At 45.9% G+C, this 27,199-nt stretch overlaps 1 protein-coding gene across 5 annotated transcripts in view; it reads right to left on the reverse strand.

The window, feature by feature from the left end:
• LOC135055717 (membrane primary amine oxidase-like) overlaps positions 1 to 27,199 on the reverse strand; it is a 159,127-nt gene that overhangs the window by 14,693 nt on the left and 117,235 nt on the right. For 2 of the 5 annotated variants that reach the window (XM_063960097.1, XM_063960098.1), the window contains exon 2: positions 476 to 761. In XM_063960097.1, the coding sequence (XP_063816167.1) occupies positions 476 to 761 (286 nt within the window). Of the gene's footprint in view, positions 1 to 475; positions 762 to 4,319; positions 4,342 to 10,744; positions 12,367 to 14,097; positions 14,195 to 27,199 lie in introns of those variants that run through there. The other 3 variants (XM_063960096.1, XM_063960095.1, XM_063960099.1) reach the window with 3 other exon arrangements.

Here is a 27,199-nt window from a genome sequence, read left to right on the forward strand (position 1 = left end):
CGCCCAGAAACACCCACTTCCTGTCACTCACACTCCGATCACTTCAACGAGGAAAATTCTTCGTTCGACGTGAGTAAATCTACTAAGTTTTGTGCTAAAATACTTACCGCATGCGCACTGCGTACCATGCGCATGCGCATTTTTGCCTTAATCGCTCCGTTGCGAAAATCGTCAACGAGCGAACAACTCGGAATGACCCCCCTTGTGTATGCCCTATAGAGATAGCAGTGCACGGCACAATCTAGTTACATCGCTTCACCGGTGTGTGAAGTGAGGTTCCCCCCGTCACCCCCCCTTTCCTTGCTCAGCCCACATTGGGGGGGAGAGATGTGTGCTGAGCAGTCTGTGATAGATCGCTCAGCACACATCTCCCTGTGTGTACCCCCCTATAGTATACATGGACAAATCTTCAAAATTGACCCTGAATGATTAGATAACATAACATAACATCACATAACATAAGGTTATAACTTACTTAGCCCAGTTCATTGAATTGTGGATGCCACTCTTCTCTGGAAGATAATCTCCTGCAAAAGAAACCACCTGGATTCTATAGGAACGCTCATGATCCCACTTATTCTTATTTTTGCTCGCAAACTGGATATATCGAGGCATGGGGTCATGCAGCTTAAATGCAGCACTGTTCTCAGACTTCAGAACTTTCTTGGTTAGTTTTGTTTGTTGTAATTTCCAATTAGGATTCCATGGAACTGTTACATCCTGAAACTCCATGTCGTGAGCCACCAGAGAATTATTTAATCCTGTAATCAGACATTTATATAATTATAAATTGCAACTAAATATTGAGTTTAATTCAATGTTATGTATCTCATTAAACTCTGTAGGAACACTAAAAGCAAATTAAACTTTGTTATTCTCCATATATGTAACACAGACCCATACAGAGCCATCCTAGCCCATTCTCTTCACTCCACTAAGGCTTGTCAAGGCATTATTATTATCCTTTATTTATATAAAGAGATCCGCAGCGCCCAATTACAGAGTACATAAACAAATAAAAACATGAAAACAGTGACTTTCAGTTCAAAACAATGTAGGACAAGTACAGGATATAGAAACATATCTACATCAGCAGATGACACTGAAATAGGTATAAGGCATAGTTGGAATTAGTATGATACCCCGGCTGTCAGGATGCCGACGGTCAGCAGACCAACACAAGAATCCTGACAGCCAGAATAGCGGCTGCGAGTGCAGTGTGTCCCCTCGTGGGCTCGCTGCGCTTGTCATGCTTCGGTCCCGCGGTGGCGACACACTAATCAATTCCCTCTCGGGTGGTGGCGTGGACCACCACCGAAGTGGGGATACCAGGCGGCGGTCAGTTTTCCAACCGCCGGCATTTCAACGGGATCCCAACAACCGGCAATGTGACTGCCACCCGTATAGTTGCCTACCCTCCCACATTCTGCAGGAGACTCCCTGATATAGTAGCGATCTCCCTGACTCCCTGAATAGACCAGCAATCTCCCTGATTGCGCCTTACCCCCATTATGTAGCTGTTACATTCTTGGGGAAAAAAAGTATTCAGAGATACATACATTCAAATGGGATCATCAGTGCCATTTCCCTGCATTGGTTATTAGGCACAATTATCCCTATGGCTACATACAACTTACATAAGGTTTATGGATATGTAACCTCTTGTAAAACACAATACTTGATTTATTTATTACCAGTTATACATATTCCTCAGCGCTGCACAGAGAATATTTGCCCATTCACGTCAGTCCCTGCTCCAGTGGAGCTTACAATCTATATTCCCTACCACATGTACACACAGACACATTCACGCTAGGGTTTAATTTTTTGTTGGGAGCCAATTAACCTATCAGTATATTTTTGGACTGTGGGAGGAAACCGGAGTACTCAGAGGAAACCCACACAAATACGGGGAGAATATACAAACTCCACACAGTTAGGGCCATGGTGGGAATCGAACCCATGACCTCAGTGCTGTGAGGCAGTAATGCTAACCATCCATTACACCATCCATACTGCCTGTACGTACTTGATCAAATCCTGAAAAGTATCAGTGTCTTTTCTTCAACAAGTAGATCTTACTAACTTGGATATGTCATTTTTATGACACGCCTTTCAGATGTAGCAGTACACGTCCTTGCTTATAGGTGTTACTTTCACAATCTCCCTGAAATGCTTTTTCAAAAGTAGGCAAGTATAGTATTAGGGTGGTAGAAAACCAAGGGATTTGGTGCCTTCGAAGGGAGTATGGAGTAGAAGATGGTTTAAATAAGAGAAGGAAAGGCACATAAGGGAAGAAGGCCATACTCGTGAGAGCTTACAGTCTAAAGGGGTGGGGCAGAAAGACAAGGGTGACACAGATGGGGTAGAGCTGGCTGGGTTTAGTGAGGAAGTGGGTCTTGAGGGGTGTAGTATGGTATGCTGGCGGCCGGGCTCCCGGCGACCAGCATACCTGCGCCGAGAGGCCGACCACCGGCATACCGTCAGCGTGGCGAGCGCAAATGAGCCCCTTGCGGGCTCGCTGCACTCACCACGCTGCGGGCACGGTGGCATTTATTCTCCCTCCAGGGGGGTCGTGGACCCCCATGAGGGAGTATATCTGTCGGTATGCCGGGTGTCGGGATCCCGGCGCCGGTATACTGTGCACCAGGATCCCGACATTCGGCAACCTGAAGACCACCCGGTCTTGAGAGCTCATTTAAAGTTTTATAGAGAGGAAGAGGTAGAGAATTCTAGAGAAAGGGGCAGCACATGAAAAATCTTGGAGGTAGGAGTGGGAGGAAGTAATCGGTAGGCAGGAGAGGCGGCAGCATGTCTTAGTGGAGTGAAGAGAAGGAGCAGGAGTATAAAGGGAGATAAGGTCAGAGATGTAAATGGGAGTGGGTGAGGGCTTTGTAAGTAAGTGTGAGAAGCTTGAATTGGATTCTGAAAGGGAAGGGGAGCAAGTGAAGGGCTTGTAAAAGAGGTGAGGTGGATGTAGTACATTTTGTGCGGAAGCATTGAGGAAACATTGGAGTGGAAAGAGGCATTTCTCAGGGATGCCACAGTGGTGCAAGTATGCAAGTGCATACTTGCACCACTGGTCCCAGCAATTGTTTTTAGTATATATGGATGGATGGATAGATAGATAAGTAGATAGATAGATAGATAGATAGATAGATAGATAGATAGATAGATAGATAGATAGATCCCTCCCTCAGCCGCCAATGGCAATTTCTGTTGCACCTGCAGAGCAGTGCCAGTCGGCGTCTAATGAGTCAGATTGACTCATAATACTATCACCAGCTATAGGCACCTTTATTGCGGCAGGCCCAGGTGCAATACACCGGCTGCACAACCTATAGTTCTGCCACTGTAGAAGAGAGAGAGAGAGCTTTCCATGGGAAGCCACTCCCCTGCTATTTGTTCATAGCTTTATTCAAAATTAGATTATGTCTTATATTCCTATCACTAATATCTCTCCGTAATGCCACACTAATGCTGCCTGAATATATACAGATAAAAAACACAACTTCATAAAATTAAAATCCCTAAATAGGGATATAGGATCAGCGCTTAAGTAATTATAAAACCACACTAATATAAAATATAATATAAATTGCAGCTCTCATGGGGTATTCTGATATCCCTGAAAAAAAACTATAGTTGTCTATATAAAATAGACAATAAGAGAGAGCGTATATATATATATATATATATATATAAACACAATTTATTATTACACTTTAAAAGATTTTTAAAACTCTATTAACAGATACAATATATTAAATCAGAACCACATAACCAAGTAACCACTGAATGATACAATAGTATCTAAGGCAGTAACGCACAATATGGAACAATGGTAGTCCCAACCTGAACGTGCTTGAAATGTACAGGTATTCCAATGAGAGGAGGGGAATTTGAAATAATTAGATTTCCCACTCAGGTATCCATTGTAATTGGCTTTGTGGTGAATGAAAGCAGATAATACACATTTTATAACTCCGCATTTGCATTGGGCAGCTATAAGGACACCCCTACCCCATCCCATTTATCTCTACCTCACTTACCTTGCTCCCCACCCCCTGTAAATTTGGAAATGCTATAGAAAAAAAATAATTATAACTATATTTATTGCCTTATGTGAGAAAATAATTTGTATGCTGTACAATGGGCCTTATTCAGACCTCATCGCTCCTCTGCGAAATTGCAGAGGTTTGCGACCAGATAGTCGCCGCCCAGACAGAGGGAAAATCCGACCAGTGCAAGTCTGCATACACCGTGCAAAAAGCTTTGCAAACGCCGGCCAGCTGCAAATCTGTTCACAACTCACTCACCATCGAATGATTTCTCCAGTCTGTGAGCAGCCCAGGACCTACTCCTACAGTGCGATGAGAACAGGCTGATCGGGGCTGGAGCTGACGTCACACACCCTCCCTGAAAATGCTTGGGAATGCCTGCATTTTCCCAGGCACTCCCAGAAAATGGCCAGTTACCACCCCCAAACGCTCACATCCTGTCAATCAGCCTGCATTCGCTGAATCATACCATATTAGTGTATTGCTCTTAGGGACAAATGGAAGTTGCAGCAAGTACCAACATATCGTCAATTTAAATTAAAATATGAAATTTAAAGGCATGTTTGACCACTGGGGTGCTTTGTTTTTGGATACCTTTTCTATTTTTTCTGTCCAGTAAACATCTACATCTACATTCTATTCATACAGAGAAGCTTATAATGAGCCCACACAAAATGCAAGGATTTGGGTGTGAGAACATACTGTATATTCAGTTCTGGTCCATTCAAATAAAAACAAAGATATATTTGACTTTAATTCAGTAAAGCACATGCATATAAGAACTAGAACATTCATAGCAGCAGTACTAGTTTAATTTAAGATTTAGTTTCTGGAATAATTTAAAAGCTTTTCCACTTTTAGACAATTTTACCTCTCCCTTGGCGAAAAGCGAAGTCTTACTGCGCTGGTGATACAGTTTAGATGAACATATTTTATTATATAGGGCAGGATGTATCATATATTGCAAATTGTAAGTGATTTATCACATGCATAGAGGTGTTTATTAATGCTGTATGCATGAATAATCTCCTATATAATAGCCCAGATCTGTCACTTTGTGACTGTGTGGCTAACGCTGGGCGTGACTAGGAGCTCTCATTGGGTTAGCAGCAGGTCTATCACACCCAGTCCACAGCTAATTGGGTGAGAAACGCCCTCCCACACAGGTTACATCCAATGGGAGGCTCTGCCCTTTGGCTGCTGTGTGTTCCCAGAGCAGGATTAACAATGGGGCTGATGGAGCTGCAGCTCCAGGTCCACACCCCAAAATAGGCCCACCTCATCTGCAGCAACATACCCTCCAACAATTTACACATAAAAATCGCCACAAATTTGAAAAGGGAGAGTGACCACGCCCCTTTTCCTATACTTTCAATGGACGTTTGGAGAGCCATAAATCGGTACAGACCATAAAAAAAGGTACCGCACCTGCCAAAAAGTTACAGTTGGAGGGTATGCCACTGCATCTGCAGCAAGTCCCTGCGCTGTAGATAGGGAAACAAAAATCCTTTTACTGCAGCATCTTATGTCCTGCTGCCAGTCCGCCTGCCCCCTCCGGCATCTACAATCCCCACTCCCTAGCCGCGGCGCAGTTGGAACAAAAGCTGCTGCGGCCACCGGCATAGATGTGTATGAAAGTGGTGCAGCTGAAGGCTTCATAGCACTCCCTGCGCCGCATACTCTCTGAGCCACGGAGCCTCCTCTGCGCGTGATGTCACAGAAGTGCCTCCCCGCCACAGCCGCGCCCAGATCCTCAGAGGCCCTGACTCCGCAACACAGCACCTGGCCTGCCCACATGGAAGCCCCGAGATGGCTAATGTAACGGATAGAGTGGGTGATATCGCGGAAGGTAATGTCTGGATGCTGAATCAATGTAAAAGGTGACAGTGCTGTGCAGTGGGTGTGCAGTGTCACTGACGCTGCACAGCACTCTCACCTTTTACATTAATTCAGCGAGTCAGTCATTTCTGCCAGCCAGTCACTATTGTTAGCACCGGTGTCCCAACGCGCCGCATTACAGGGAAGTAGACGCATTATATAAACTACAGCTCCCAGCAGCCCTTAGCGCTGAAGCATTCTGGCACTAAGGCCTGCTGGGAGCTGTAGTTTATTGAGTGCATCTTCTTCCCTGTAATGCGACGCTTTGGAACACCGGCGCTAACAATAGTGACTGGCTGCTTGGCTTCTGTGCGAGATTCCAGGAGAGCCACTGCCAACGGGAGGACAGCAGCTTAGCTGCTTCCAGGAGGAGAAGCAGGAGAAGCATTACCCGCCCCTCCCCCACTCGTAGTACCTCCGGACCCCATCCGCGGGACCAGGGCCGTTTCTTGGGGCGGGCGAGCCGTGCAATCGCACGGGGTGCCTGCCGCGGCACTGACTGGCTCCATGGCTTCCCCCTCCTCCCTCTCCCCGAGTACCCAGCTCGGGGGCGGAGTTCCGTGGAATGATGCGGTTGTGTCATGACGTCACGACATAACCGCGTCATCCCGCGAAACTCTGCCCCCCCCCCCCCCGAGCGGAGTATTGAGGAGGAGGGGGAGCCAAGCTAAGAAGGAGAGGGGGCCAGCGCGAGGAGCAACTGGTGAGGCGGGCCGAAGAGCGGGAATCACCTCTGTAAGTATTCTCTCTCTCTCTCTAAAATGGGGACACTTGCCCAGGACCGGTGCTAGGGTGTTCGGCGCCCTCCTGCAAACTATATATTTGCGCCCTATCATACTTTACAAAGGGGCAGCGCACATAATGTCCCCTGTACCAGTGACACGTATACACATAATGCTCCCTGTAGTAGTGCCGCTTACACACGTAACGCCCCCTGTCCCAGTGACGCTTACATGCGTAACGACTCTGTCCCAGTGACGCTTACACGCGTAATGCCCCCTGTAGCAGTGACGCTTACACACGTAACGCCCCTGTACCAGTGACGCTTACACCCGTAATGCCCCCTGTAGCAGTGACGCTTACACATGCAACGCCCCCTTTACTAGTGACGCTTACACATGCAACGCCCCTGTAGCGGTGACGCTTAAACACGTAACGCCCCATGTACCTGTGATGTGTACACACGTAACACCCCTGCACCAGTGATGCTTACACACGTAACGCCCCCCTGTACCAGTGACACTTACACAAGTAACACCACCTGTACCAGTGACGCTTACACACGTAACGCCCTCCTGTACCAGTGATGCGTACACACGTAACGCAGCTGTACCAGTGACGCTTACACATGTAACGCCCCCCCTGTATCAGTGATGCTTACACATGTAACGCCCCCTGTAGCAGTGACGCATACACACGTAACACCCCCCTGTACCAGTGACGCGTACACACGTAACGCCCTCCTGTACCAGTGACGCTTACACACGTAACACCCCCTGTACCAGTGACGCTTACACACGTAACACCCCATGTACCAGTGATGCATACACACACACACACACTGTACATACAGTACATTACACACATACGCAGTCACACATATATTACACATACACTCACATACATACATACATACATACATACACACATACTTTCACTCACTCACTCTCTTTCCATCCTCCTACCTAAGGAAGTCTGGCAGGCCGGAGCAGATCATCCTCCTGTTCAGTCTGATCCCATGTAGCTCTGCCCCCCCCCCCCCCCCCCCCCCCCGTTCCATGTAGCTCAGCTCCCTTTTAGGTTCTGTCAAAGTCAAAAATATTATATAGAAAGAACATACAGACTACACACATATAAGTCGATATACTTGCAAATGCGCGCAGCGAGCACAGCAATATGTGTTAACACACGCATGCGACAGAGATGGATTCAACATTTATTTCATACAGTACATAATTATAATAATATCAAGCGCCAGACATCATAATGATTTAACATTATATAATGGAGTAATGTCATGTATGTGTATTATTGGAACGAAGCACGATACACCTGTCATATTTGGTATTAAACTGAGCAGATTAATGTGTAGATTCATTTGATACTTGTTATTAAGTTGTAGGACATTGCAACAAATAGTTATGATTAAATGTATGAAAGCTAAAATCACTCTTATTAGGACAATGGACAGGAAACTCAGGCCAGCCCCTTTTGATGTCTTCAAGGCTGAACCTGTTTAGCATACGAACAGACTAGTGACTCATCATGAATGAGAAAGTTCCCTCCCCCAAAACTAGATAACACATTACAGAGACACACAGTTGCCAGTTGCTGTTTTGTGCCAGACGGTGATGGAGGTGCTTCTAGACCAGTTCCTGTATTTATTTGCTGAGAGAGAGATATATATTAAGAGGAAGATGTATTGAGGGAATGGTATGGTATGCTGGCCTGTAACTGTATGTATTAACTGCTTACTGTATGAATTGTAACCATGTAACTATATGTATACTGTACATTGTAATATATTGAATCCATATCCTTTTAATAACAAATATATACATCAATGAGCTTTGGAACTCAGATAAGGTGTGGGTGTATTGTTTTCTCTTATGGGATGCAGTGTTTTGCGATGTATAGAGCACATTCATGGCACATGGTAATAAGATGTGCAGGCGTCTACAATATATATTAGAGCGGGCATTTTAAATATTTGTTAGAAAGCAATTTGGTATTTACAGTTCGCACACTGCACTGAGACAGGGGAGGAAAGAGGAGGCTTCATGCTGCTGGCGCCGCTGCCTGTCAAAGTGTGACAGGCACAGCAGCAGCCGGCAGCAGCAGGGGGACATCAGCTCAATACAGGGATGCAGTGCAGGGAGAGCACCTTTCCAGCCCCTGGCGCCTCCCTGAAATTGCGCCGGCTCTGCACTTGCCTGCCATAATGTGTAAAAAGGGGACACTTGCCTGCCATAATGTGTAAAATGGGGGACACTTGCCTGCCATAATGTGTAAAATGGGGGACACTTGCCTGCCATAATGTGTAAAAAGGGGGTGTCCCTGCCATAATGTGTAAAAAGGGGACACTTGCCTGCCATAATGTGTAAAAAGGGGACACTTACCTGCCATAATGTGTAAAAAGGGGACACTTGCCTGCCATAATGTGTAAAAAGGGGACACTTGCCTGCCATAATGTGTAAAATGGGGACTCTTGCCTGCCATAATGTGTAAAAAGGGGACTCTTGCTTACCGTAATGTGTAAAAAGGGGGACTCTTGCCTGCCGTGATGTGTAAAATGGGGACTCTTGCCTGCCGTAATGTGTAAAAAGGGGGACTCTTGCCTGCCGTGATGTGTAAAATGGGGACTCTTGCCTGCCGTGATGAGTAAAATGGGGACTCTGCCTGCCGTAATGTCGGGATTTAATGTATCAAGGGCATTGTGGTGTGTGGCATAATATGGTGCAGGGGGCATTACTGTGTGGGGCTTAATATAGTAGAATTTGTTTTTCCTATGGTGGGCATGATCTGTTGGTGCAGGGTCAAATACTGGGGTGTGAGATAGTCTTTTCAGACGAGGCCACGCCCATTAAAATGAGGCCACACCCATTAAAATGAGGCCACACACCCTTGTCGGGAGCGCCCGCAAAGTTTTTTTTAATCAAAGGGGGGGTGCATTTTTAAATCTCGCACTGGGAGCCAAATTGGCTAGAAACAGCCCTGCACGGGACCTCCTCTCCACCACCCATGGTGGCTCCGGACCCCCTCCCCCACCCAGATGTGAGGATCACGTGCGCCAGCAATCGTTGTACTTGCCACGCTGCAGGCTCCGCGGCGATTCTTCCTTTATGGATGTCGTGGATACCCATAGAGGGGGAATCACCTACCTCACTGGTATTCCGGCGGCGGTATAGTACCCCAGTTGGGATCCCGGCGTCAGTATTGTGACAGCTGGAATCCCAATGGGCTGTACGTTAACAAGTCTATATATACCCTCTCTACAGTACGGGTGTAGTATGGTATGCCAGGGGTCGGGCTCCCGGCGACCAGCATTCCGGCACCGGAATCCCGACCGCCGGCATACCGACAGCTGGGCGAGCGCAAATGAGCCCTTTGCGGGCTCGCTGCGGGCACGGTGGCGCTCTACGCGCACCACGCTATCTATTTTACCTCCAGGGAGGTCGTAGACCTCCAAGAGGGAGAAAAGATGTCGGTATGCTTACGGTCGGGATTCTGGCGCCGGCATGGTGGTCGCCAGGAGCCCGGCCGCCGGCAACCTGAAGATTACCCCCACAGTACAGTTCAAGCTTCTGGTAGTAATCAGAGCTGTAATGTTATAATGAACATTCTTAGAAGTTAATGAACATTCTGTGTTATAGAGTAGCAATGACGTTCTCTGTGTCTGTAGTAATTAATTCTGCAGATTGCAACTTACTTTAAAGTATATTTCTTTTTGCTAAGGTTTGCAGCTAAAAACAAGGTTAATAAACAACCCCCAGTACATGCTTTCTGAACTGCCATAGTTGCTGATTGTTTTTATTCTGGGTAATTAAAGCAAAACATACACTAAGATGATCTTATGCCAACTTTCTCTTTTTGACTAATGTAATTAATGCTCTCAATGGAGTGACCATAAGATAACTTTAATGTAATACTTCTCACCTACATGAAATGATCTTATATTGTCAAACTTTCACTTCTCTAAAAACTTTAAGATCAGTTTAGTTTTAAAAATATGGATTTAAAAGTGAAATGCATGTGGACATCATCACTCAACATGACATCATTATTTGTCATTCATAGTTACTTACCTCCAACATCAAGGTCCACCTTGTAATTTATAAAATGGTTGTGGATTGTCCCCAGTGTGTGGGGCCCCACTTTGTGTCCATGTTCTGTTCCTCCATCCATAAAGAAAGATGTACTTATATATCCTGTTGCATGGACTTTGGACTCAATAGCACCATTTTGATAGAATATGAAGTCAAAAACATAATCGTAGTTTCCCAGTGTTGCAATTGTTCTTATGACAAGGACGGTGTTGGGCAAGCCACCATAGTAAGCAGAACCTAAAGATGAGAAGTGGCGTCTTAAAGGAATACCAGAGTTGAGTTCAAAGACGCAGATGGAACCTTTGTTGAGAACCCACTTATCTGAATCAAGCAAATAATGGGTGTCAATATATGTAGAATAATAAGGACAGTCAATCCCACGAACCAGCTGGTAGATAGAACGGCCAATGCCAAAGTGCCCATCCATGTATCTTGTTGACATTCCAGTTGGAGCATTGGAACCATAAACTGAAATGGCTTCTTGGATACTAAGCTCATAGAGTATCCTCTCCCCCTTGAATTTAACATCATATAACCTGAGTCCTGTGTTACAATTAACTCCAAATGCAAAGCTCCAGTGCTGGAACAACACCTGGTTGTTTTTGACACTATAACGAGCACCTTGTGGCTCATACTGCATGGGGATATCAAAGTTTGACCGTTTTACAGGTTTTAGAGAAGCAATATCATTTTGAAGATCAGGCTTTTTCATCTTAACTGTCTTCAACTCCTCTCTCTTGTATTGCTCTCCCAAATCAGACATGCTTTCAAAGTATTTACCATTATAAAAAACTTTTTCCAAATGCCACTTATTTACATCTAGATTTTTGTGATTCACCAATAGCTCCAACCCAACTGGGTGTAGAAAATATCCACTTCCATATGTATTTAAGAAAATACCAAACCAGGTGCTTCGATCTCCAGAAATATAGCCTCGTGGAGCACTGGTCAGAAAGGCAAAATAATCGCTGTCGGATTCATTATGGTAAAGCACTTCCTTTAGGAAACTTTTTGCTTTGGGGAACTCTTTGAAAAGCAAATACTTCTGTATCTGTTTGTACTCATTGCCGATTACAGGTCTACGGTTATAAGGAAGTTTGGTTTTGTATTTTTGAAGAGTAACATCCTTTTTGTATGTAGGGTTAGGGAGAGGTCCCACTACATATTCTTTAATTTCAGGATCCTGTTGTCCCCCCAAAAAAACTACAGCCAGTGCTTCTCTTTTGGGCTTGGGTCCTCCTTTATCCAAATACAATAAGACATCTTTTTTTTTGGGTTGTAGCAGTTCCACAGAATATATGGAATTGGAGCCAGGGTTGGCTTTGGAGATGTCTACTAGATCTTCACTGAGATTCTTTCTGAGGTATTCTACCACTTGGGAAAGTTCATCAGATGTCAGATCTGCAAAGACCAAGCTCTTGTCATTGTGCTTGAAAAGTGAATTTTTCCGAATTTCAAAACTACAGGATTTTCTTTTAGATCCAAGCAAAAGGACACTTACCAGAGCCACAATCGTGGCTACTGCCAGAATCAAAAGTGCAGTGAGAACTTTAACATTCATATTGTTGCTGCTTTAAACAAATCATCTACTCCTTCAGTGACTTGGCTCAGAATGAAATTATTTCACTCTTTCCCAGGCTATTTAACTTTGCTGGAACCTAGAGGAAATTGCTGAAATGTAGAAAAGGGAGGAGGGAAGGGACTGGATGCTGTGGGAGAAGAGATTACGTAATATATTTTGGTACCTTTTTAACCATTACATCCCAGAGAGATTCTTACACATTGCAACCATGTACTGTTTTTTTTTTTTTTTTTTCTTATTCTAAATATATTACAGAATATTAGGGCAAGGACTCCCATCCAGACTGGATCGGTCACAAGATTTGTGATCAGCAGGATAAAATAAATGGACAAATTGCTATTTGAAATACTTGTTAACCATATTTTAATTACAAATGGATCAAATCAGTTGTAACATTTTCATGTGGATCTGTGATTCTGATTTGATCTATTACAGAATTTTCATATTAAAACAAATCATGTAGAACACCAGAAACTATATTATACACTGTGTAGAATAAAATATACATAAGATACCAGCAGAACAATTTATATGAGGGGCTATGAGGAACTGTGAACACTAACCGAGATGATAACAACACTTTGCAACATTTCCAAGGATTAAAGTAAAAAAATAAAAGCTCCAAAACCACAGATTAAATTTATTCTTATAAACAAAACACTAAAATGTTTAACACCAGGGGGCCTATGGGGGTCATTCCGAATTGATCTCTGTGCAGCGATGAGGCAAAAAAAGGCACTTATGCGTATGCGTATGCGGTGCAATGCGCACACGCGATGTACTATTACAACGAACGTTGTAGTTTCGCACAGGGTCTAGCGATGCTTATCAGTTGCACTGGCTGCCGCAGAGTGATTGACATGTCAACTGACCGTTTTCAGGGAGTGTTCGGAAAAATGCAGGCGTGCTAGGAAAACGCAGGCGTGGCTGGGCGAACGCAGGGCGTGTTTGTGATGTCAAAACAGGAACTGAATTATCTGAAGTGATCGCAAGCGTTGAGTAGGTTTAGAGCTACTTTGAAACTGCACAAAAAAACTTTGTAGCCGCTCTGCGATCCTTTCGTTCGCACTTCTGCTAAGCTAAAATACACTCCCAGTGGGAGGCGGCATAGCGTTTGCACGGCTGCTAAAAACTGCTAGCGAGCGAACAACTCGAAATGACCACCAATGTATCAAGCTTTTTTCCTCATAAAGTTATGTAGAAACTGAAGTTTCTGCATAATTTTATGGTTGCTGGCTATGTACTAATAGCATAATGAATGAGATTCCACAGAAATCTCCAGCAGAAGGCTAATTAGCACTACAGATCGCAGTCCCCATTATTATCAATGATCTGATCCCTATGTACTAAACCCTGAAGAGCTAAAATTTTCAGAGTTTGGCCATGTAAGTTTACACCATCACATGGTGTACGGAGGCATGGTAGCAGGAGAGAGAGCTTTCAATTTTCATCCTACAGCCCCCGTCCAGCGCTGGCCCCGATATAGAAATCTTACACTGTGTGCATTCGCAGTGTCAGATTCCCTTGCAGTAGTTTCTGAAAAATGTAAAAAAACTCTTCCAAAATGCCGAAGTATCTTGCAGGTTTTCACTCCCACTGTCCTTGCAGGTTTCCCTTTGTACATAGCGGAAATATTTTCATTTTTCTTGTCAAAATCACTCATCAGTTCAGCTTTATTTGTGTTTTTTTATTATACGAGTCATCTGGGAATGGTGATAAGTTTATTTAGAAAAAAAAAGAGATAAGTTACCTTTTTTCTCAAGCATTCCCATAATTGTCCCTTTAGTATCTCCATGCTTCTGTATTTTATGAAAAGCTGTTCTGTACTTCATTATTTTCTGTACTATGGGGGTAATTCTGAGTTGATCGCAGCAGGACATTTTTTATCAGTTGGGCAAAACCATGTGCACTGCAGTCTGCAGGGGAGGCAGATATAACATGTGCAGAGAGAGGTAGTTTTGGGTGTGGTGAGTTCAATCTGCAATCTAAATTGCAGTGTAAAAATAAAGCAGCCAGTATTTACCCTGCACAGAAACAAAATAACCCACCCAAATCTAACTCTCTCTGCAAATGTTATATCTGCCCCCCCTGCAGTGCACATGGTTTTGCCCAACTGCTAAAAAATTTCCTGATGCGATCAACTTGGAATTACCCCCTATATTATGCTATGTATCTGTTAAGCGCCTTGAGTCCTATTGGAGAAAGAGCGCTATATAAATAAAATAATAATAATTATTATTATTATTATTATTATTATTAAGTGAAAAAAAAAATGAAAAAAGAGATAGTGAGCTCTGGCTTCCGCTGTGGAGAGAGAGCCGGGCGATCTCAGTGGGCGCCCGGCATCTCCGTGCGGCCTCGGGCACCCATTGGGTTAGGTGAGCCAGAAGAGGCAGAACTGCGTACCGTCTCCGCCCCATTCCGGCTCACTTTAACCCCTGGTGCATTGTGCTAACATACATCTCCTGGTGCTTCGTGTCTCCCTGTGCTACATTGTTCTACAAATACACCTCATGTTACAAATGTGTCCTCATACACTATCGCACCAAACAGCCCTTCTCGGTGTGCCAGGTTCCATGCAACATTATTTTTGCCAAGCAGATTTTTTATTCAGTGTGTGTCTTACTCATACAAATTTAACAATCAGATGCTACAAAACTGCTTCAAGAGACTGCACTGATTAATTCGTTATGTGACACTTGTACAACTGTGTGCGAATGAGTCTGAATCTGTGGGCCTTATTCAGACCCGATCGCTGCAGCGGCAGCAATCATAGCCTGATGCCCAATGTGGGGTGCGCACACGCAGCGGCCATACTGCGCATGCGCACCCAGTAAGACCCAGTTCGCCTCTGCCTGATTGACAGGCAGAGGCAGTTGCGGGGCGGGAGGGGGAGTAACAACATCATTAGAACGCCATTGGTGGGGCGAGATCTGGAAAACACAGGCGTGTCCGGACCGATGCGGGGGCAGGCCGCGGCGGCTGCGTGACATAACACGCAGCCGCTGTGACCCAGAACGTGGTGGGTAGCCGCCTGCCAGCATAACTAGCCTGCGCAGGCAGGGAGCTACTTGGCGGGTGTGAAAGCATCGCCGCCGTGCAATGGTTTCGCACCCGTGTGGGGTGGTGAGGTCCAGACATGCGGGGAGGGATAGCCCTGTGCTGGGTGTCTCCCTGCACGTCAGAGAAACTGATCGTAGATGTGCTAAATTTAGCACATCTACGATCAGCTCTGAATCACCCCCGTATGTGAAGTGCTATTATGCTCAGCATGGCATTTTTTCACACCAAGTTCCATTGTGCTTCATCTGCGACTTTGTACATATTTAAAACTAATTCATGTGTGGTTAACATTCCAGTCCAGTGTCCCTGGTACAGATTGAGTGGAGTTTCGCTGTGTCTACGCTACACCGCTAAGTGTGGCTCACTTGTGCCAGACGTCTTGTGTCACATGGCATATTGAGGCTTGATGTATGAGGACACGTGATTCTGTACCTATTGCTTCCCTGTGCTGCATGGTATTAGCCAATGATGCAAGTAGAAATATTTTCTTAGTGGTACTGAGTGTGCTGAAAAATGGTCATGGTCACGTGTCATGAGGGGCCATGACCACATGACACTAGAGGGAGTGGCTACATTACACTAGGGGTGTGACCACACAGCACAGTCCCTTCTCTTTGCACTCTGGAGGCAAGGCTAGAAATATATAGTAATGCCCCATAATAATAGAAATATATAGTAATGCCCCATAATAATACACATATATAGTAGTGTCCACATTATATGAAAAAAAATAATTACCCCACACAGTGAAGCCAGAGACATGCCCAGCAGACCAGCCTGTGAAGAGCAGAGCCGCTCAGTGCTGATGCGCCACTCGAGCTGAGTGAAGGGAAACAGCTGGACACTGTGGAAAGAGGCACACAGCCCAGTCCCCAGGCTCTTCTCTTCGTGCCAGATGTGACCGCCAGGAGAGGAAGTGATATATCTATCAGTGTGTACCCACATTTAGGCCTAAACTTCAATCCAACTCTCTTCCCTGTTACACCTGCTAGTTCCATCTGTTGCTTACCTGGAGGGCAGCAACATGTGGGGTAGCAGACACAAAGTTTGTGTGGGTCCCTGGAAAATACCTGCGCTCCGCTATACCTTGTGCCCCTGGATCCAAAAATGTGTGTGTATTGTCACACTAATCTTGTGTATTGTATGTTAAATCTTAAAAATTTCCTTGACAATTTGGCCACGCGTCTCTTGGCCACGCCTTCTCTTCGTGCCAGACTTGACCGCCAGGAGAGGAAGTGTTATGTGATCTCATGATGAACACCATGCTCTTGTTACCTGGCAGTGTATTATAATTGCGGTAATGGCAGTCTCAGGTGCAATGTGTGCAGTGGGTGGTACTGCGTACCTGCTGCCACATTCTTAAGGGCACTCCGTACCAGAGCGTACCTGCATATTTGCACCACTGGTGTTACCATACTGTAAACCTCCTGTTACCTTGTGCCTTCCTGTGTGGCGTCATGTTAAACACATACTTCCTTGAGCTATGTGTCTCACCTCACTATGTAGTATCAGCTATCCTTAATTTACTGGATTGTCTTTGTCTCACTAAAGGCCTGTACACACTGGTCGATATATCGGCCATTCTCTTGAACGGCCGATATATCGCGGGACCGTCGGACAGTGTGTACGGCCGATACGTCTGTGAACTCCGTCGTTCACAGACGTATCGTGTCGGCCGCGCAGCACAGCCGATGGCCAATATATCTACCGATATATTGACGCGTCGCTGTGTGTGTACGGGGCGGTCGGCCGACCGCCCGTACACATGCTGCGGCGGCCGGCGGTGATTGACAGGTGAACTAGGCGGGCGTGTGTACACGCCCGCCCAGTTCATGACGTCAGTCCCCGACGGATCGAGCAGTGTGTATGCTGAACACACTGCTCGATCCGTCCATAGATATATCTGCAGATCAATTGACCTGCAGATATATCTGTTAGTGTGTACCCACCTTTAGTCACAATGTATTAACAAAGACACCTCCAGACCTTAAGGTGGGTACACACTGACCGATATATCGGCCGTTCTCTTGAACGGCTGATATATCGCGCGTCCGTCGGCCAGTGTGAACGGGCGATATGTCTGTGAACTCCATTGTTCACAGACATATCGCATCGGCCATGCAGCACAGCCGACGGCTAATATATCTACCGATATATTGGCGCGTCGCTGTGTGTGTACGGGCGGTCGGCCAACCACCCGTACACATGCTGCGGCAGCCGGCGGTGATTGACAGCTGAACAGGGCGGGCATGTGTACACGCCCGCCCAGTTCATGACGTCAATCCCCGATGGATCGGGCACTGTGTATGCTCAACACAGTGCCCGATCCGTCCATAGATTTATCTGCCGATCAATTGATCGGCAGATATATCTATCAGTGTGTACCCACCTTTAGGCCTAAACTTCAATCCAACTCTCTTCCCTGTTACACCTGCTAGTTTCATCTGTTGCTTACCTGGAGGGCAGCAACATGTGGGGTAACAGCCACAAAGGTTGTGTGGGTTCCTGGCAAATACCTGCGCTCCGTTATACCTTGTGCCCCTGGATCCAAAAATTTGTGTGTATTGTCACACTTCTCTTGTGTATTGTATGTTAAATCTTAAAAATTTCCTTGACAATTTGGCCACGCGTCTCTTTATCACCTGGGCCAGTGGCAAACGCAGGATTTGCATGGGGGGGTTTCCAGAACTGGGCGGAGCCAATCACGGGGGTGGGGACTGAGGTGACCCAGTATATGCTGGGTCCGTAAAACTAGTGTGTGTGTGTGTGTGTGTATATATATATATATATATATACACACATATATCTACACACACATATATATATATATATATATATATATACATACACACACACACACACATATACACGGGTGGTCTTCAGTATGCCAGCGGTCGGGCTCCCGGCGACCAGCATACCGGCGCCGGGAGCCTGACCGCCGGCATACCGACACTTATTCTACCTCGTGGGGGTCCATGACCCCCCTGGAGGGAGAATAGAATAGTGTGGCGCGCGTAGCGTGGCGAGCGCAGCGAGCCCGCAAGGGGCTCATTTGCGCTCGCCACACTGTTGGTAAGCCGGCGGCCGGCCTCCCGGCGCCGGTATGCTGGTCGCCGGGAGGCCGGCCGCCGGGAGATCGTAGTGAACCCATATACACATATACATAGCATATTAAACATGCATACATATATATATATATACACACACATACAGTACACATATATATACACATGTATATATATATATCATATGTGTGTGTGTGTGTGTTTATATGTATGTATGTATGTATATGATTGTACTGTTGTGGTGTGGTCCTGAGGACGGGGTGCTGTCCCCGAAAGTACTCGACCTGAACCTTTAATACACATTTGCTACTTTGCCATTATTGATGACTCCAGAGTGCCTTCTTCCTTGGATTTGCATTTATGTATATACATGTGCATATATGTAGGCACATGGATATATATGTACTATAATTAAAATAAAGTAAACTTTTATTGCACTTGCAAGTGCCACCAGGAAGACAGCAGGCTGCAGAGGACGCTAGACAGTCATTAATAATACTCATGCAGCTAAAAAAAAAAAAAAAAAAAAAAAAATTTTTTTTTTTTTTTTTTTTTAGTGGAGGGGGGTTTCTGGGTACTCGGAAACCCCCCCTGGGTGCGCCACTGTGGGCCTATCTTATGTCTCAATTGCCCTTGTAGAGAGACAGGAGGCAGACCAGCAGCTCATGACGCAAGGCCATGCCCCACTTTTCGTGTGTGTGCCTTGGGCGCATGTACACTGTCCAGATCCACACCTCCTACATGTTGGGAGGTACAGTACTATGCAAAAGTTTTAGGCAGTTGTGGAAAAAATGCTGCAAAGTAAGAATGCTTTCAAAAATAGAAATGTTAAGTTTATTTTTGTCGATTAACAAAATGCAATGTGAATGAACGGAAAAGAAATCTAAATCAAACCAATATTTGGTGTGACCACACGTTGCCTTCAAAACTTCATTAATTCTCCTAGGTACACATGCACACAGTTTTTGAAGGAACTCAGCACGGAGGTTGTTCCAAACATCTTGGAGAACTAACCACAGATCTTCTGTGGATGTAGGCCTGCTTAAATCCTTCTGTCTCTTCATGTAATCCCAGACAGACTCGATGATGTTGAAATCAGGGCTCTGTGGGGGCCATATCATCACTTCCAGGAGTCTTTGTTGTTTTTTACAGTGAATACAGTTTTTAGTGACATTATCTGTATGTTTGAGGTAGTTGTCCTGCTGAAGAATAAATTTGGAGGCAATCAGACACCTACCTGATGGTATTACATGATGGACAAGTACCTGCCTATATTTCTCAGCATTGAGGACACCATAAAACCTGACAAAATCCCCAGCTCCATTTGCTGAAATTCAGCTCCACACTTGCAAGGAATCTCCACTATGCTTCACTGTTGCCTGCAGACACTCATTGTACCGCTGTCCAACCCTTCACCGAACAAACTGCCTTCTGTTACAGTCCAATATTTTAAATTTTGACTCATCAGTCCAGAGCACCTGCTGCCATTTTTCTACACCCCAGTACCTATGTTTTTATGAATAGTTGAGTTACTTGACTTTGTTTCCAAGCTGAAGGTATCGCTTTTTGCCCACAATTCTTCCATAAAGAGCACTTCTGGCCAGACTTCAGCAAACAGGAGATGGGTGTATCTGGGTCCCACTTGGCTTCTGACAGTTCTGAGCTGATAGCACTCCTGGACATCTTCCTTTTTTCAAAGGGAAGTAAGCATGATGTATCTTTAATCTATTGCACTAAGTTTCCTTGGCCGACCACTGCGTCTACGATCAGTAATGTTGCCCATTTCTTTGAGCGTCTTCAAAAGAGCTCAAACAGCAGATCTTGAAACCCCAGTCTCCTTTGTAATCTTTGCCTGGGAGAGACCTTGCTGATGCAGTATAACTACCTTGTGTCTTGTTGCTGTGCTCAGTCTTGCCATGGTGTATGACATGTGACATGAAACTGTATTCTACAACCTCACCTCTGTAGCATAGTTTGGCTGTTCCTCACCCAGTTTTAAGCATGCTACACAGCTGTTTCTGTTTCCATTAATGACTGTGTTTCAACCTACATATGAAAATGATGATCATTATAACCTGTTTGGAATGATTGGTTAATCATACACCTGACTATAATCCTACAAAATCCCTGTCTTTGTGCAAGTGTACCTAGAATTACTGATGATGTTTTTGAAGGCAAAGGGTGATCACACCAAATATTGATTTGATTTAGATTTCTCTTCTGTTCATTCACTTTGCATTTTGTTAATTGATAAAAATAAACTATTAACACTTCTATTATTGAAAGTATTCTTACGTTGCAGCATTTTTTCCATACCTGCCTAAAAGTTTTGCACAGTATTGTATGTAAGGCCAGTCTCCAGTGACTGTAGAGAAGAGATAAGAGTAGACTGCGATAACATCAATAACACTGTCACCCCTCAGCATTCCCCCCTGTTCTAAAATGGTCTACAAGCAGGGACAGACTGGTCCACAGGGGTACAGGAGAAACCACCGGTAGGCCCCACTGCCTGGGGGCTCACTCCTTCCTCTAGGGATCAGGTTCCAGACTGTCCACTTGTATTATACATGGTAGATATGTTGCATTACACTTCACAAGTCTATTGTGTATTTCAAGCCTCTGTGGTGGTTGACCACAGCCCCTTTGTAGTCTCACCACACCCCAAAGTATGGGCCCCTATCACCGCATTCCCCCAGTGGGCCCTTCATGCCCTATTCTGACACTATCTACAAGTATGTTATGGATGAGGAACACTTAAGGTTGCAGTCTGCTGGTGAAACACAATAATTTTGTGGCCTCATGGGGAACATGAAAAGCCATTCAACAAAAACAATGAAACTTCTAATAGCAGATTAGTAAAACTCCTACTGATAGAAAGTTTTCTGAGTACAGGATTCAAAACGGCTAATGACATAGATCTTGACCTGTCTAAACTTAAGGGCCCTACACATTGAGCGAATCGCCATCTATTATTATTATTATTATTATTATTTAAATTAAGTATACTTTAAGGTAATTCACACTATTGGGTAGATGATGAGTTGTCCATATAGATGTCCAAAAATTCTGCTATAATATCTGCTTGTATAAATAGTGTATTTATGTCCATTTATGTATGGTGATGTGTACGACCCATACAATGCATCCAGCCCTGCATTAGTAGCCTATGGGCCAGGTATCCGTCAGGCACACACACACCCAGCTCATAAGCACAAAGGGGGTCATTCCGAGTTGATCGCTTGCTGTCGATTTTCACAGCGCAGCGATCAGGTAAAAAAACGCCAAAACTGCGCATGCGTATGCACCGCAATGCGCACGCGCGTCGTACGGGTACAAACAGCATTGCTGCTGTGCAATGCTTCTAGCGACAAATCCATTTGCATAGCTGATCGCAAGAAGATTGACAGGAAGAGGGTGTTTATGGGTGTCAACTGACCGGGAGGCTCCCAAAAATTGGGTGGCCCTCCTGACCCCCCGGAAAGGTGGGCAAGCATCCCCTCCACACCCCTACTCGGCCACCCGCTGGACAAGCATCCCCTCCACACCCCTCCTCGGCCACCCGCTGCAGAGAACAAGTGGGTAGTCCGAGGGAGTCCAATGACACGATTCGCGCTGAATTGCATCATTGTAGCTCCGCCCCCCACTATACAGTGCCTATTTTCTCGCCACTGCATAGCAAGGGTGGAGCCACGATGAAGCGATCCTGATGCCACGCCCCCAGACTGCCCACTTCTCTGTCGGTCACGCCCCGGATCGCCCATCTTGCTGCTGGCCACACCCCCATGCACCTACCTCCTTCCTGCCTCCTCCCGTGTGACTCTGCTGCTAGTGCTTTGGCAGCTACCTCTGAATCAGGCACAATATGGTGTATATGCAGTGTCGGACTGGGGCATGAAGGACCCACCGCGGAAATGCAGTGGTAGAAGCCCATTCTTAGAGGCTTGTCTAACCATTAGCGTATGGTCTGGGCCCCTTGATAAATAATATATATGGTAAATACTGCTAGTGCATGCATGATACCAGATTAATAACAGCAATGCACTGTAGAAAATACACCATAGTCCTGTGCAGTATAATGTAACATATGCATAATGTATAATTGAGAGGGTGGGCCCCCAGGCAGTGGGGCCCACCGGTGGTTTCCCCTGTACCCCTATGGGCCAGTCCAAGCCTGTGTATATGCGTCTCTGCATCTGTTTGCAATTACATAAAAAGAGTACACAGCCCCTCCACTCTCTGCGCCACTGGTAATTAGGTATTGGTTTTTCATCGTATTCAGCATAATCTTCTCTCACTTACAGTGTTAGGACACTTCGCAAACATCACTTACAACATTTCCTGATTTTTGTGTAAAAATACCAACCAACTCCGCAAAGCATGTATTACTATAAATGTTCTGCAAAATGTTATGTCTTTTGCATCCAGTTTTCCATGAGTGGTAAGAAGGGAGACAGCAGACCACAGTCCTCAGATGTTAGAGAAAAATGATCACAGTGTAAAAATATTGGATTCACCACCAGCAAACAGCATTACACAGTATGCAGTTACAAAGGGGGTAATTCAGTCTATTTGGAGTGCGCACGTGCAGCGGACACACTACATGTCCGCACCCCTGGAGCCCATTGAGATGCTAAAAGCAAATCAGGGCTGCGATCGCCTCTGCCTGCTTGACAGGCAAAGCCAGTAACGGGTTGGAAGTAGTGATGAGCGCCTGAAATTTTTCGGGTTTTGTGTTTTGGTTTTGGGTTCGGTTCCGCGGCCGTGTTTTGGGTTCGACCGCGTTTTGGCAAAACCTCACCGAATTTTTTTTGTCGGATTCGGGTGTGTTTTGGATTCGGGTGTTTTTTTCAAAAAACCCTAAAAAACAGCTTAAATCATAGAATTTGGGGGTCATTTTGATCCCATATTATTATTAACCTCAAAAACCATAATTTCCACTCATTTTCAGTCTATTCTGAATACCTCACACCTCACAATATTATTTTTAGTCCTAAAATTTGCACCGAGGTCGCTGGATGACTAAGCTAAGCGACCCTAGTGGCCGACACAAACACCTGGCCCATCTAGGAGTGGCACTGCAGTGTCACGCAGGATGTCCCTTCCAAAAAACCCTCCCCAAACAGCACATGACGCAAAGAAAAAAAGAGGCGCAATGAGGTAGCTGTGTGAGTAAGATTAGCGACCCTAGTGGCCGACACAAACACCGGGCCCATTTAGGAGTGGCACTGCAGTGTCACGCAGGATGTCCCTTCCAAAAAACCCTCCCCAAACAGCACATGACGCAAAGAAAAAAAGAGGCGCAATGAGGTAGCTGTGTGAGTAAGATTAGCGACCCTAGTGGCCGACACAAACACCGGGCCCATCTAGGAGTGGCACTGCAGTGTCACGCAGGATGGCCCTTCCAAAAAACACTCCCCAAACAGCACATGACGCAAAGAAAAAAAGAGGCGCAATGAGGTAGCTGTGTGAGTAAGATTAGCGACCCTAGTGGCCGACACAAACACCGGGCCCATCTAGGAGTGGCACTGCAGTGTCACGTAGGATGTCAGTTCCAAAAAACCCTCCCCAAACAGCACATGACGCAAAGAAAAAAAGAGGCGCAATGAGGTAGCTGTGTGAGTAAGATTAGCGACCGTAGTGGCCGACACAAACACCGGGCCCATTTAGGAGTGGCACTGCAGTGTCACGCAGGATGTCCCTTCCAAAAAACCCTCCCCAAACAGCACATGACGCAAAGAAAAAAAGAGGCGCAATGAGGTAGCTGTGTGAGTAAGATTAGCGACCCTAGTGGCCGACACAAACACCGGGCCCATCTAGGAGTGGCACTGCAGTGTCACGCAGGATGGCCCTTCCAAAAAACCCTCCCCAAACAGCACATGACGCAAAGAAAAAAAGAGGCGCAATGAGGTAGCTGACTGTGTGAGTAAGATAAGCGACCCTAGTGGCCGACACAAACACCGGGCCCATTTAGGAGTGGCACTGCAGTGTCACGCAGGATGTCCCTTCCAAAAAACCCTCCCCAAACAGCACATGACGCAAAGAAAAAGAAAAGAAAAAAGAGGTGCAAGATGGAATTGTCCTTGGGCCCTCCCACCCACCCTTATGTTGTATAAACAAAACAGGACATGCACACTTTAACCAACCCATCATTTCAGTGACAGGGTCTGCCACACGACTGTGACTGATATGACGGGTTGGTTTGGACCCCCCCCAAAAAAGAAGCAATTAATCTCTCCTTTCACAAACTGGCTCTACAGAGGCAAGATGTCCACCTCATCATCATCCTCCGATATATCACCGTGTACATCCCCCTCCTCACAGATTATCAATTCGTCCCCACTGGAATTCACCATCTCAGCTCCCTGTGTACTTTGTGGAGGCAATTGCTGCTGGTCAATGTCTCCGCGGAGGAATTGATTATAATTCATTTTAATGAACATCATCTTCTCCACATTTTCTGGATGTAACCTTGTACGCCGATTGCTGACAAGGTGAGCGGCGGCACTAAACACTCTTTCGGAGTACACACTTGTGGGAGGGCAACTTAGGTAGAATAAAGCCAGTTTGTGCAAGGGCCTCCAAATTGCCTCTTTTTCCTGCCAGTATAAGTATGGACTGTGTGACGTGCCTACTTGGATGCGGTCACTCATATAATCCTCCACCATTCTTTCAATGGTGAGAGAATCATATGCAGTGACAGTAGACGACATGTCCGTAATCGTTGTCAGGTCCTTCAGTCCGGACCAGATGTCAGCATCAGCAGTCGCTCCAGACTGCCCTGCATCACCGCCAGCGGGTGGGCTCGGAATTCTGAGCCTTTTCCTCGCACCCCCAGTTGCGGGAGAATGTGAAGGAGGAGATGTTGACAGGTCGCGTTCCGCTTGACTTGACAATTTTCTCACCAGCAGGTCTTTCAACCCCAGCAGACTTGTGTCTGCCGGAAAGAGAGATCCAAGGTAGGCTTTAAATCTAGGATCGAGCATGGTGGCCAAAATGTAGTGCTCTGATTTCAACAGATTGACCACCCGTGAATCCTTGTTAAGCGAATTAAGGGCTCCATCCACAAGTCCCACATGCCTAGCGGAATCGCTCCGTGTTAGCTCCTCCTTCAATGTCTCCAGCTTCTTCTGCAAAAGCCTGATGAGGGGAATGACCTGACTCAGGCTGGCAGTGTCTGAACTGACTTCACGTGTGGCAAGTTCAAAGGGCAGCAGAACCTTGCACAACGTTGAAATCATTCTCCACTGCGCTTGAGACAGGTGCATTCCACCTCCTATATCGTGCTCAATTGTATAGGCTTGAATGGCCTTTTGCTGCTCCTCCAACCTCTGAAGCATATAGAGGGTTGAATTCCACCTCGTTACCACTTCTTGCTTCAGATGATGGCAGGGCAGGTTCAGTAGTTTTTGGTGGTGCTCCAGTCTTCTGTACGTGGTGCCTGTACGCCGAAAGTGTCCCGCAATTCTTCTGGCCACCGACAGCATCTCTTGCACGCCCCTGTCGTTTTTTAAATAATTCTGCACCACCAAATTCAAGGTATGTGCAAAACATGGGACGTGCTGGAATTTGCCCATATTTAATGCACACACAATATTGCTGGCGTTGTCCGATGCCACAAATCCACAGGAGAGTCCAATTGGGGTAAGCCATTCCGCGATGATCTTCCTCAGTTGCCGTAAGAGGTTTTCAGCTGTGTGCGTATTCTGGAAAGCGGTGATACAAAGCGTAGCCTGCCTAGGAAAGAGTTGGCGTTTGCGAGATGCTGCTACTGGTGCCGCCGCTGCTGTTCTTGCGGCGGGAGTCAATACATCTACCCAGTGGGCTGTCACAGTCATATAGTCCTGACCCTGCCCTGCTCCACTTGTCCACATGTCCGTGGTTAAGTGGACATTGGGTACAGCTGCATTTTTTAGGACACTGGTGACTCTTTTTCTGAGGTCTGTGTACATTTTCGGTATCGCCTGCCTAGAGAAATGGAACCTAGATGGTATTTGGTACCGGGGACACAGTACCTCCAACAAGTCTCTAGTTGGCTCTGCAGTAATGATGGATACCGGAACCACGTTTCTCACCACCCAGGATGCCAAGGCCTCAGTTATCCGCTTTGCAGTAGGATGACTGCTGTGATATTTCATCTTCCTCGCAAAGGACTGTTGGACAGTCAATTGCTTGGTGGAAGTAGTAAAAGTGGTCTTACGACTTCCCCTCTGGGATGACCATCGACTCCCAGCAGCAACAACAGCAGCGCCAGCAGCAGTAGGCGTTACACGCAAGGATGCATCGGAGGAATCCCAGGCAGGAGAGGAATCATCAGAATTGCCAGTGACATGGCCTGCAGGACTATTGGCATTCCTGGGGAAGGAGGAAATTGACACTGAGGGAGTTGGTGGGGTGGTTTGCGTGAGCTTGGTTACAAGAGGAAGGGATTTACTGGTCAGTGGACTGCTTCCGCTGTCACCCAAAGTTTTTGAACTTGTCACTGACTTATTATGAATGCGCTGCAGGTGACGTATAAGGGAGGATGTTCCGAGGTGGTTAACGTCCTTACCCCTACTTATTACAGCTTGACAAAGGGAACACACGGCTTGACACCTGTTGTCCGCATTTCTGTTGAAATACCTCCACACCGAAGAGCTGATTTTTTTGGTATTTTCACCAGGCATGTCAACGGCCATATTCCTCCCACGGACAACAGGTGTCTCCCCGGGTGCCTGACTTAAACAA

The sequence above is a fragment of the Pseudophryne corroboree genome, chromosome 3, assembly GCF_028390025.1.
Source record: "Pseudophryne corroboree isolate aPseCor3 chromosome 3, aPseCor3.hap2, whole genome shotgun sequence".
In the NCBI taxonomy this organism is placed as follows: Eukaryota; Metazoa; Chordata; class Amphibia; order Anura; family Myobatrachidae; genus Pseudophryne; species Pseudophryne corroboree.